The sequence below is a fragment of the Eubalaena glacialis genome, chromosome 14 (assembly GCF_028564815.1).
Source record: "Eubalaena glacialis isolate mEubGla1 chromosome 14, mEubGla1.1.hap2.+ XY, whole genome shotgun sequence".
NCBI classification, from domain to species: Eukaryota; Metazoa; Chordata; class Mammalia; order Artiodactyla; family Balaenidae; genus Eubalaena; species Eubalaena glacialis.
Genome location: NC_083729.1, coordinates 61,268,890 through 61,281,588, shown reverse-complemented (window position 1 = coordinate 61,281,588; position 12,699 = coordinate 61,268,890). Strand labels below are relative to the sequence as shown.

Below are 12,699 nucleotides of genomic sequence, written 5' to 3'. Positions count from 1 at the left end.
GTGGCTGGAAGCTTGGGTGAGCTCGCCTCTTGAAGTACATGCTGGGGAAGCCGAAGACTCAGTGTATCATGATCCTGGCCTCAAAACCACAGCAGGCACAGCTCAGAGGGTTCTGTCAGGCCAGGATCCCCCAAGGCCCACCCAGGACCGCAGCTCTGCCCCAGGTGCTGGACCCTCCTGAGTGGCCCTGGCATCAGACCTCTTTTGCTGGTCTGGTACCTTTCCTGGCCCTGCCCAGCCTGACTGCAATCAGAGATTTGACAGATTTGGTAACACAAGAGAATGTTTAAAATAATGCCTTTGCCTGCAATACCTCTCAGGGCTATTTTCATTGCAATCAGGGGTTAATGCTATAACCCAAGGAATGGAACTCTAATGGTGGAATTTCAACACTGATGGAGATCAGGAGGGAATGATTCAGCATTCAGTGTATACTTATCTGTGGGACAGATGTCTCTCTTCTTGCCTGAATGGCATAGGTTCCTTCTGGGGACAAAAGTTTAATTCTCTCAGTGGACATAAGAAATAGCTCAGACTCTGAAAATCCAAGCCTTAACAGGGACGGGACAACCTCACATCTCTGTGGCAGGGGTTGTTGGTGAAGGGGAGGGAGCTGGAGCTTCATGTCAGACAACTTATCTGGCTACAGGATTAGTCTTTAAGGTGGGTCAGTGGCCACCCATACAAAGAAGAGCATCCAGAGGTATGTCAGCAAACCCCGGCAGGGAGGGTTCCCATATTGGTAGGCAATAGACAGAAGCAGCATTAAGTGGTGGCAGTGACCCTGTTCTAGCTAAAAATGAGGCCCATGGGAGGAGAGCCCCAGCTGGCAGCTGGACACGTAGAGCATAGAGAAGAGCTTTTGGAAGCGACTGCCAGGTCCCTAACTAGAGGCATGACCACTGGGACTGGGCTCAGGGGCCCTCTCCGCAGTGGAATGCTGAGCCCTGCGTGTCCGGCGGGGCTGAGAAGGCAGCTGTGCCTCAGGGGCCACGCAGCATCTTGGATTCCCTCACACACACTGGACCTGCTGAGATGAATTGTCCTTGCCCCTCCTGGGTGAGACTAGTCTTCCCAAGTGCTCCTTTCTGGGCAGTATGGGGTCTGGGGTGGAGCTGAGCTGCTGATGAGGCAGGACAGGCAGGGCCAGGCCCTCAGAGCCGCGGAGCGGGTGGGTGTGGGAGTGGGGATGGGACACTGGCTCTGGGTGAGACAAGCATCCCTGGGTCTAAACAACAGGCACCCAAGTGAAAAAAAAAACCTATCACTTGTCTTTTTTTTTTTTTTTAAAGCATTTTGATGATTAACTCTTTGATGACCTTGGTCCCCAGGAGTTTTGGACTAGTAACTCGCCCTTGTTAATAAGACATTAACAACTTTACATTCCTCCTTCAGTAGTACTTTATGACCTGTTACCCAGGTATTAGCTGGGGCCTTTCTTCCCCTTGAACAGTAGGTGACATTGTCTTGAATCCACCATTCATGGTCTGTGTAACTTCAAAACCCTCCCACTTTCCTGGGGTTTGAGATTCTTCAGGCTTTTTCTGCCTCTTTGGACTGCATCCAAAAATCAGTCACACCAGCATCTGTGAGTTTGGTAGCTGTTAGTGAAGTATTTTGGGGGGGGTGTCAGGAAGGGGCCAGTCCCTTCTAGCCCAGCAGCATGTGCTTTCTGGGCTTGCGCGGAGTTCCGTATTCTGTTCCCTGCACCGGACAGAGCAGCCGCCCTCCTCTGGGCTCCCTTGGCCCACACTCAGCAAAGGGATTTCCCAATTCCTCTCTTTGAAAGGAATTTTGATCCTGATTGTAAAGATAATGAAGCTTTCTTTACCTTTTTGTAGACATAATTTGCTTTTAAAATAAAAAACTCAGCTTCAGTTCATTTTCAAGAATTTCCCAGCAGTCCTTAAAATAAATCAGCACCTAATGGTGCTGCAAAAACAGGGTGAAGAGTCATGGTGGTGCAGACAACACCCTGATACCTGTCGTGTTTTGTGTCTTCCAGTTTCTACCCGGATGTTTGAGATCCTGTAGATGCAATCAGCGACCCCGGGAGCGGAACGGCGTGTGCAGGCTGAGCGCTGAGAAGAGGCAGCCTGGGGCAAGGCTGCTCCAGCCTCCTGGTAATTAGTGGGTAGTTTTCAGTGGTGATGGGGGGTGAGACACACTTTTTGATTGGGTCCATCTCACCAGGATGAGCTTCCAGACACTCAGGTCATCGCCACAAACTCCCCCGATCCTGCTGACTCAAGAGCTACCATGTGCAGCTAGTGATTATCATGCTAAGTGAAGTAAGTCAGAAAGAGAAAGACAAATACCATATGCTACCACTTATATATGGAATCTAAAATATGGCACAAATGAACCTATCTACAAAACAGAAACAGACTCACAGACATATAGAGATCAGACTTGTGGTTGCCAAGGGGGAGGAGGGAGGGAGAGGGATGGATTGGGAGTTTGGGGTGAGCAGATGCAAACTATTACATTTAGAACAGATAAACAACAAGGTCCTAAAGTATAGCACAGGGAACTATATCCAATCTCCTGGGATAAATCGTAATGGAAAAGAATATTAAAAAAGAATGTATATATGTCTAAAACTGAGTCACTTTGCTGTACAGCAGAGATTGGCATAACATTGTAAATCAACTACACTTCAATAAGAAAAAGAGCCACCATGGAATCAGAAGGACCTTAGAGGTCACTGGTCCAACCCCGAGCAGGGCAGAAGCCCCACTATAGCATCCTGTAGTCACCCTGACTCCAAGGAGAGAGCTCACCACCTAACGAGGCAGCCTGTCCCATCTTCTCGTTACTGAGCAGCTCCTGCTGGTGGAAGGCTCACCCTCGCAACCTTGGCTAGAATCTGCCTGCCTGCCTGCAATAACCACTCGCTTCCTGGTTCTGGCCCCTGAGGCTCTAAGGAATCAGCCTAATCCCTCTTCCACATGGCAGTCCAGCAGATATTTAGGGACAATTGGAGTGGAGGAATGCAGGATCTGGGGCCAGAGACAGGCCTGGTTGAAATCTTGACTCCACTGTTATCTGTGTGATCTTTAGCAAGTTAGTTAACCTCTCTGATTCAGTTTTTTTTAATCTGTAAAGCTGGGACAATAATGTCTGCCTCATAGAGTGGTCCTGGGAATGAAAATAAATCACAAATAGAAGTCGCTTGGTGTTATTCCGTCACCAGTTCTCTAACACCAATTGAATGTCCTACAATTCAATTCAGTTCTGACACTACCCTGAGTTCAAAGGGCACATAAGAAAAGGCAAAGTCATGGACAAGGCTCCGCCCTCTTCAGAGGCCAGCTACAGGTGTGAACCCCAGGCCATCTGCACTTCTGACCGACTTGACTGTAAATTGGGGGGTTCCCACAACCTCCCTTTCAGTTTCTGTAATTCCCTAGAATAACTCACCGAACTCACTGAAAGCGCTGTAGCTGCAATTGCAGTTTTATTATAAAAGATCCAACTCAGGAATAGCCAGACAAAAGCAGGGTAGGGTCTGGGGGTTGAGGGCGTGGTGCAGAGCTTCCATGCCCCCATCCAGCCCAGCAATGTGCTCACCAACCAGGAAGCTCCCCCAGGCCTCGCTGTCCAGGGTTCTTTAAAGGGGGTGTGCATTATTACCAGGCACAACTGATTCAATCATTTGCCACTTGATTGTATGCAATCCCCAGCCCCTCTCCCCTCCTCCCTCTGTGGGTGGGACGGGGGTGAAGTTCCAACCCTCTAGTCACGTGCTTGGTCTTTCTCAGTGGCCAGTCCCTCCCTTGAAATATCTAAGTGCCCACCATAAGTCACCACATTTGCATAAAAACTCAGACTTGGTGAAAGGGGCTCATGATGACTAAGAAAAGACACTCCTAATGTCTTTTGGACCTTTTAGAAATCCCATGTGTTTTTGAAGCTCTGTGCCAGGAACTGGGGCCCGAGGCCCCATATATTCTTTATGACGCCGCACCTGGCCTCACAAGCGCCGGTATCCTGTGATCTTCAGCACCCTGCTTACCCCTTTTTTTTTTGTGATCTCTCAGTTGACATGTTCCCACTATCTGGTCAGAGAACGAGGCATTCTCGTCAGTCTCTTTCTGGATTTTCTTTTTGTTAATATAGTTCAAGATTGAATTAGTTTGGGGACTAAAACATGTAATTACAGTTATTTGGTGTGCACCTGTTTACAATTGAATCATAAGCCTGTCATTACTCGCGTTCCTCATGCTACGATGATTCTAGCCCCTAAACGACACATAATAAGAGCAAATGCTAATAGCCCTTGCTATGCACCAGGCGCTTTTTGAACTACTTCACATACATTAACTCACCCAATCCTCACAACAACCTAAAGAGGAGTTAAATAGTTGCAATCCCTGTTTAATATATGGGGAAACTGAGGCACAGAGAGGTTAGGTAACTTGCCCAAGGTCACACAGCTAATAAGGGGCATAGCTAAGATTTGAACTCATGGTCTGGTTCCAGAGTCCTTGCTTTTAACCACTAAGCTGTGCTGCACACAACTTTGACCACCTCCCAACATTTTGGGAAGGGAAAGAAGGAGCACAGAAGAATGCCTTTGGTTCACAAAGCCGAAGAGTTTGCCCAGGCCCCAGCTGTCGTGGTGAGGGAGTCAGGGCTTCTGTTTTCTACCCACCCACCCCCCCCATCGGAGCACCTGTGGAGCAGCCCTGTGGGGCTGGGCTCTAATGAGTGAAGGCAGACTTGGACGTTCCTGTCCATCAGGCCTGGAAAGTCTTCGTTCCTCATGCTTCGTGGGCCAGAGCTACTTCAGAGACTTCACAGACTGATTCCTGGGAAGTGCAGCCACTCCAAAGGGAGGAGAGAGGACCAGCTTTTTCCTGCCTGGATGAAAAGGATTTAGTCCAGGAGGGTTCAGTACCAGGCTGTGCTGGTCCCAGAGAAGCTGACAGCTCAGGTGGTTCTGGAGCTAGTGGGATTTGGCGTTGTGAGGAGCACAGAGATCTCCACGCCCGCATCCAGTGTATCCATTGGGGGATTGCTTGTTGCTATTTTAAAAATAACATCAAAGATTTGGGGCTGTGAAGGTGCCAAAGAGAATTAAAGGGGACGGATGCAGGGGGGCGATGCCTCTGGAAGAATTTTGGTCTGCAGCGGTGTCTGCCCAAAAGAATCTGGGTGGTGACCCCATGTCTGCATGGCTCCGATGCATTCCCATTATGTTTGACCTTGCGGTCTCTTCTTTCTTCCCAAGTTCCAGAGATGAAGCTGTTTGGGAGCATCATGGGGGTGAAGTATTCTTAACTCATCCCATGTGCATGGGATTGGCTTGAAAGCACAAGGCAACAGTCAGTAGGTCATATGTGCTCTTTGCAGATGTTTCTCTTTCAGCATTTGGCTTGAGGAAGAGGAACTGGGGAGATGTAGGAAGAAGGTCTCTTGCTTCAGGAAACCTAGATCCTCCATCCTTCTGCCTTTTCTACATGAGTCTGTCTCTCTCCATATAGTGTCAGAGCTGGAAGGGGCCCCAGAGGTCCATTCTGTCCACTCCCCAATTTAGGGATGGGCAAAGTGACACCCAAAGAGGGAAATTACTCGCCCAAGTCCATGAACTAGAGAATGTCAGAACTGGGGCAACATTGTAGATGCTAACTTTTAGTCCAGAGCTAATTCAACCAGAAACGTCCCTGATGGACTCAATCACTCTTCACTTAGATGAAGAATCTGCCTTTACATGTCACTAAGTACAACCTCAAACATTCTAGCAAGCTGCCAAATATGTCTCAAAATATTTCTTTAGAGACCATTGGTTTGTTTGTTTGTTTTTGGCTGCCACTCCAAGGTGACTCCTTCTTCCCTCCTCCATCCTCCATCCCATCGACATGGCTGGTAAGGGTGGTGCTAACTGGGGGAGATCTGGTGAGGGCTTTCACAAGGAGCTGACTAATTAGTGATGGGATTAAGATCAGAGGTCATGGTTTTGTAAACTTGTAAAAGCAGGAGGTGGTGGCACTTGGAGTCCTCTTGCTGCCCCAGGTCAAGTGTGTGGTGGCAGCTGGTGAATACAGTGGGAGGAGGAGGCCTGGACAGCCATAGGAGGCAGTGCCCGATACTAGCGTTAGAGGCTTTGTGCCATCTTGGCAGTCTTGCTAGAAATGGCCAGCACCTGGAATGGATGCCTTCTGCTGCATGATACAACCACTAACATCTAGCCAGTGGTATTTCAACCCGGCTGCCCATTAGAATCACCCAGAGAACTTTTAAAAATCCTGATGCTCAGGTCACACCCTGGACTAATATTAAAATCTCTGATATCAGTATTTTTCAAAGTTCTCCAGGTGATTCCAACGTGCACCCAAGATTGAGATCCCTGCTCCAGGCCAAGGGTTCAGAGCTTCAGCTGACCCTTGAAGGACCTTGTCCATGTGTCTTCCCTTGAACTTGTTACTTGCCTTCCCCAAAGGAGAATGCAAATAATAATAATAAAATCAATCAATCATCTGAGTGTTCTGGGATGATGGGATGGACCTCCACTTCTCATGCCTAGTGCCCCCGCCCACCCCACTCAGAGGAACTATAAAGTGGAGGGTAAAGTGCTGACAGAAGATGGAAGAAGAGGTCACAGACAGCTCATGGACAACAAGAATATGCTTTCCTGGTTGTCAGCAAGGCCTCTTTCGTAATGAGCTGTTGGCTGGAATGAAGGCTAAGGCTTGGGCTAACAGGGTCAGCTGAGGGGTCAGAGCAGATCAGATCTGGGGAGGCCAGGAGCTGCTCTGAGAGAACAAGAGGGGCTCCACCTCCTCCTGGAATGGGAGACCCCAGAGGCAAAGTGAGGGAGAGTCAGGTTAAGGATGAAAGCCAGGTGCCCTGACCCCAGGTAAAGCTCTTTCGTTGGTATCTCCATACTTGTGTTCAAAAACTAATTATTGTTCAGTCAAGGCACTTGCCTTCTTTTGCTGAGAAGGGGCTCAGCCAACTGGGAGAAGGCTGAAGCTCTGTAAGCCTCCACCCACTCTGGATGTTGAAGGGGCATAACCCAGATTTGAGGGCCTAGCAGTGCTGATACAAAGGGAGGCTGTCATGGCCAAAGTCCCACAGCTGGGAAGCAGAGGCTGAATGGCAGCCTCCTTCTTAAGAAGGGCTCCAATATGGCCATAGAAGCCATTCCTTCATTCATCATTCAGGCATTTAAAAAAGCCTGCTTGAGTAGAAAAAATATATGGCTTTTCCCCAGACCACCTTTCCAAACACTGCCCTAGCCCTCCCTCCAGGGACCAGGTCAAGATATACAGGCCTCTGGGCAGCCCGGCAATGTGGTGCCCTTCAAACGGTGTTTATTCTTTTACTGTTTCTCAATATTTATTTACTGGGGTTTAGGAGAAACTTATTTTCCATTAATAAAAATTGCACACCTCTTTTAAACTTGGAATAAGAATCTGATTCTCCAGTGAGACATGTTTTACAGAAACCGATTCACCAATAATTCTTTTCCAGAGACCAAAGTCAAAGTTGTGAAGAAAAGCACTGCCCACAGCGTTTCCCGCCTTGTAGAAGTTACCCGTTCTCTTTTCAGTTTTGTGGATTTCCCACCGAATGTTTTTAGGAGGCTTCTTAGAGGGTTTACATTTTAGGTCAAGTACGAATTCCCAGTGAATAGCTTTACACTGTGTAGATAAGCATCACAAGATGCCCCCAGAGGTTTGCAGGTCGCGCTCGCCCTGGAGGACCAGTCTACTTGAACCCGAGTGTGGCCGCCGAAGCCGGGCGGGTCAGGAAGGGAAGGGCGGGGGACCCCGAGCCGGTGACATATTTTCACTTCGTTGGACGCCCTACAGGCCGGCAGCCGCGGCGCCCAGCCCTCCACCCCGCGGCCCCGCTCACACCCTCCAGGGAAGAGCCGCCTCCCACCGCGAATCTCCCCGAATCCAAGCCCTCTGCCTTAGGAAGCGCGTACCCCGACCGGGAGTACCCTCCTTTTTTCTCTGCAGGGTTCCAGGAGTGGACTGTAGACCCACCAGGACAATGAGTGAAGAGACTGTCCCCGAGGCCGCCTCCCCGCCGTCCGCGCAGGGGCAGCAGTACTTCGATCGTTTCTCTGAGGACGACCCCGAGTACCTGCGCCTTCGCAACCGTGCAGCGGACCTGCGGCAGGACTTCAACCTGATGGAGCAGAAGAAGCGCGTCACCATGATCCTGCAGAGCCCGGTGAGTGGGGCCCGCCCCCGGCGGGGCGGGGGAGGGGAAAGGAGGCCGCAGGGGGTGTGGCGAGCGGGGGATGAGCGGGACGCTGATTCAGCCGGTGAACCTGAAAGATAAATAACTCCGCTTCCGCTGGCTCAGGGTCGGAGCAATTTTCAGCTCTCTGAGCAAGATGCTCTGGCAACGTGGAGGGCACTAGTCCCTAGTCACTGGCGGAGGGCAAAACCTGGTTAATCTGCAGTGGTTCGGCTCGGTGCCGGGAGGAGGTGGGTCTGAGAGACAGGAGCCCCACCTCAGTTTCTTGTGCCCCTTCTGAGCCTCGCTTTCCAGTCTTCCTTTCCCTCTTCACCGAAAGCTGTAACAATTCGAGTAAACCAGGGGCCACCGGGGGGCGCCACGTGGGAGCTTTGGGGCTCCCTTTTCTGAACGCCACAAAGAACTCTGTCCTGGCAAATAAGGCTGTGGAAACCCCAGGAGGTGGGGGAGTGGAGGGCACAGCGGGCAAGACCGGCTCACCCAGCCGTGGCCGGAGTCTGGAGGTCACTTGGCGCCTGCCTGGCATGGACACAGAGCTCTTCCTTGAGGCAGGTGGTGCGTTGAGAAGGATGGAGGGTGGGCCTACTGGACCAGCGAAGCAGGAGGGTGGTGCAGGCCCTCGGAGGGGGAGGAAGAGCAGTGTGGACAGAGGCAAGGGGGAGTCCCAGGGCAGTAGAGCTGGGGGGTCCGCAGGCAACAGTGCATGATCTTAAGTGTTGGGAAGCTCAGGGGTGGAGCTGGCATCTCCAGGTACTTGCCAGGATGAGATCTGCCTCAGCCACTCCCCGGCTTTTCTGAGACCCTGGTTGAGAGCACACAGTGAATGCTCGGGCCTCACAGAGGAGTGCTAAGGAGGATGGGCCCGAGGTCTTGGTGACAGGTGACACCATGTTGGGGAGTGTGGAGGAAAATGGCAGGTGCTAAAAACGTTGGGATGACAGAAACTCTGAGGGACACTAGAAGGGATGGCGGGTGTGGTAGGAGAAGTGGCAGAGTTAGTACCAACCCAAGTTTGGGGGCCTGAAGGATGGGACTCTATTCTCAGGCGGGAGATGGGGACAGGAGGAGGTCATGCTTCTCCTGTCCTTTTGTAGATTCCCCAACACCTAAGTGGCTCCCTATTTCCTCCTGAGTGTTCCCTGCTGCCACCTGGTGGACAGGCATGCCTTATTTGTGGCCTGATGGTCTGAAAAGCCAGGCTTAGAGTAGCAGGACATCAGAAGTGGAAGTGACCTCTGAGGTCATCAAATCCTGAATATGAAGAAACTGAGGCCCAGAAGAGCCATCGGCCTGGCTAACAGACAGGAAAGATGGCATACTTTTTCATTCAATTCTGCTTTTTAAAATGTCTTTTAATTACTAAAGTGAAGTCCTGCCATGTCTGATGGGGGGGGGTGGTGGCGGGAGGGGGTCTAGGCTATCCCTAAGACACAGGAAGGACCTGGAGTCTGGAGTATTGCCCATGAGGCAAAGGGAACAGGATCCATTCCCAGCATCTCCTTATTGCTCCCCACACAGCAGTCTGGGGAGGATCCTGAGGTCCCAGTGGGATTGCCCGGTGCCCCCTGGGACCCAGATATCCCACATGTGGCCCTGGCCTAGCTGACCCAAGGGCTAGGGGTGGGCACTTGGAAGAGGGGCCCTCCGTCTCCCACATGAGGCACACTGGGAGGACCAGCGCCTCGGGGGCCTGCTTCAGTCTTTCAGGGAGGAGCTGGAAGGCCTCATCCAGGAGCAGATGAAGAAGGGGAACAACTCCTCCAACATCTGGGCCCTGCGGCAGATCGCGGACTTCATGGCCAGCACCTCCCACGCAGTCTTCCCAACATCTTCCATGAGTACGTGGGGAGCTGGGGAGCTGCCAGGAGCAGAGGTGGGGGAAGTGGGGGAGGGGAAGGCGCAGTCAGAAGCGGCTTGATTGCCCGCCTATGCAGTGAGCGCTGCAGCTGCAGTAGCAGACCTGGGGGAGCTGCGCCGCAGCCAGAGAGAGACCTGCCTCTGCTTCTGATGCTGCTGCGATTTAAAGACCCCAGGAGGATTATCCCTGATGCCCAGAAATCGGAGGGCAGGGGGTGGTGGAGACTTAAGGGAGAACCTAGTTCGGGTTCTGCTGGGGGTGGGCGGAGGATGACACAGTGTCACTGCAGGGAGAGGAAGGGCAGCCTATGTATGATCCCTCCACCCCCACCCCTCATAAGCGGCTTAGCATGGAGGGAAGAGCTTTGCAACTCAAGGTCCCTTGCACGGCCGCTGCTTGAGGCCCAGGAGTGGATAGTGGAGAGTTAAGATTCTGCTCTCTGTTACTCGAGCTATGGGCACAGAACCAAAGAAAATCCTTGTGTCCTCACAGCATCCAGCCCTCAGGCTGATCTTCCCTCAGTCCCCTGGCGTCACTCCCTTGGAGATGGAGTTGGGGGGGCAGTTGGGAGGCCATTGGAGCCATTGTCTCCTCACCCCACTGGACAGGCCAACCTGACTCCGTAGACAAGGGCAAGAGCAGCCAGGGCTAGGCACGAACGCATCTTCCTCGGCTCTGAAGCTCTGCCCACAACCTTTAAGAAACAGACATCGAAAAATACTTCCCCTCAGCAAGATGAATATAGGATTATAGTTGAAAATTAGGAAAATAGTTGAGAAAGGGTAATAAAAATTACTGTACTGTGTTCTTACAACCAAGAAATTACTATTATCAATATCTTGGTGTATATCCTTCCAGCCTTTTTCTCTTAACGTATACAGACTATGCCAAAAAAAGTGGAATCGCATTATACATACAAATTTAATAGCCTTAGCATATCTTGACTAATTTTTCACATAATAAAATATGGTTCTATAGCATAATTTTTGGTGGATGTGCACTCTTCTGTACATGGCTGAATATGCCACAGTTTATTCAGTTTTCCATTTTTGGACTTTTAGGTGGTTTCCAACTTTTTGCTATTATGAATGACAATGCAATAAACATCCTTGTAAATAAATCTGTGATTATATCCATGACTATTTTCTTAAGATAAATTACTAGAAGTAGAATTGCTAGACTGAATTATACGCATGTTTTAAGGGCACCAATGCGTGATGCCAAATTACCCTGGAGAAAGATGGAATGAATTTACATTCCTACCAGAAATGCAAGAGTACCCATTTCCTCCACCCTGATCTGTAGTCTGTGTTACCATTTGTTTCATCCTCATGATATGATGGGTGATGAATAGTACTTTGTGTTTTAATCTGCATTTATTTGATTACTATAGAGATTGAATATATTTTCATATCCATATTGGGCATGATTTTATTTTTGTAGTAAATTGCCTGTCACATCCTTTGCCAATTTTTCTACTTGCATATTCTTTTCTTACAGATTTAAAAATCATAAAGTAAGGCTAGTTCCCTACTATCTGTCAAATACATTGCAGATTTTTTTCCAGTGTCTCCTTTGCCTTTTAATTTTGTTCATGATATTTTTGTGTTGTAGAATTCTTTAATTTCCATGTAGTTGAATCCATTATTATTTTCCTTTACGTTTTCTGCTTTTGATTGCATACTTAGAAACACCTTCCCTATGTTTTATTATCCAATAAAATACCCTTAATTATTCATTTGCCAATTTTTCTCAACCATTGTTTAAGTTGATCCTTTAAAATAACTTTAGAAGTATTTTGTCAGGTCTCTCCATCCACCTCAAAAAATTCCTTTTGGGATTTTGATTGGGATTACATTAAATGAATAGATTAATTTGGTGGAGAATTTATAAATGTACAACTTTATATTAGAATGTAAACTCCATGGCGGGGAGGATATATGTATGTTTCGTTCACTGTTAGAGTAGTGTCCTGGACTTAGAAAAGTAGCACCCGGCATATAACTGGTGCTTAAAAAATATTTGCATGAATGAATTTTAAATCTTTTCAGAAATGATGTGTGTCTTCTATTTATTTAAATCTTTTAAAATGTCCATCAGGAAAGCTAGTAGTTATTTTCTTATAGTCCTTACTAATTTCTTGTTAAGTTTATCCTGGAAATTTTATGTAACTTTGTCATTTTAAGTGATTCTCCATTCAACTTTTTTTCTGGTTATAGCTGTCATCTAGGGAAATCGTTGGAGATATATGTATTTATATATTATTTAAACTAGCCGCTTACTGGACTCTTAAATTCTAGTATGTTCTCAACTCTTTTGGGCTTTGTATATAGAAAAATCACATAATCTGCAAATAATGGTCATTTTGCATCCTTCATTCCAAAATTTACCCTTTGGTTCATTTTTCCAGTTTTCTCATTGCATCCGTTAGAACTCTCAGAACAATATTTAATAATAGATTAGAGAGTAATCATCCTTGTCTTGTTTCTGACTTTAATGGAAATTTTTTTACCACAAGAGTTTGAGATAGTTATTCTTTATCATGTTGAGAAAATATCTTTGTATTCTAGTTCAATATGGGTTTTTCTCAGAAATGGATATTGAATTTTATAAAATGCATT

General features: G+C 48.4%; 1 protein-coding gene and 1 long non-coding RNA gene across 2 annotated transcripts in view; one reads left to right on the top strand and one right to left on the bottom strand.

The window, feature by feature from the left end:
- LOC133074722 (uncharacterized) overlaps positions 1-8,097 on the bottom strand; it is a 47,089-nt gene extending 38,992 nt beyond the window's left edge. The window contains exon 1 of the long non-coding RNA XR_009697218.1: positions 8,001-8,097. This is a non-coding gene — a long non-coding RNA (uncharacterized LOC133074722). The remainder of the gene's footprint in view (positions 1-8,000) is intronic.
- The window catches only part of ADD2 (adducin 2), a 43,546-nt gene continuing 32,957 nt past the window's right edge, over positions 2,111-12,699 (top strand). The window contains exons 1-3 of the mRNA XM_061168663.1: positions 2,111-2,123; positions 7,974-8,190; positions 9,920-10,058. Of these exons, the coding sequence (XP_061024646.1) occupies positions 8,008-8,190; positions 9,920-10,058 (322 nt within the window). The 5' untranslated portion in view covers positions 2,111-2,123; positions 7,974-8,007. The remainder of the gene's footprint in view (positions 2,124-7,973; positions 8,191-9,919; positions 10,059-12,699) is intronic.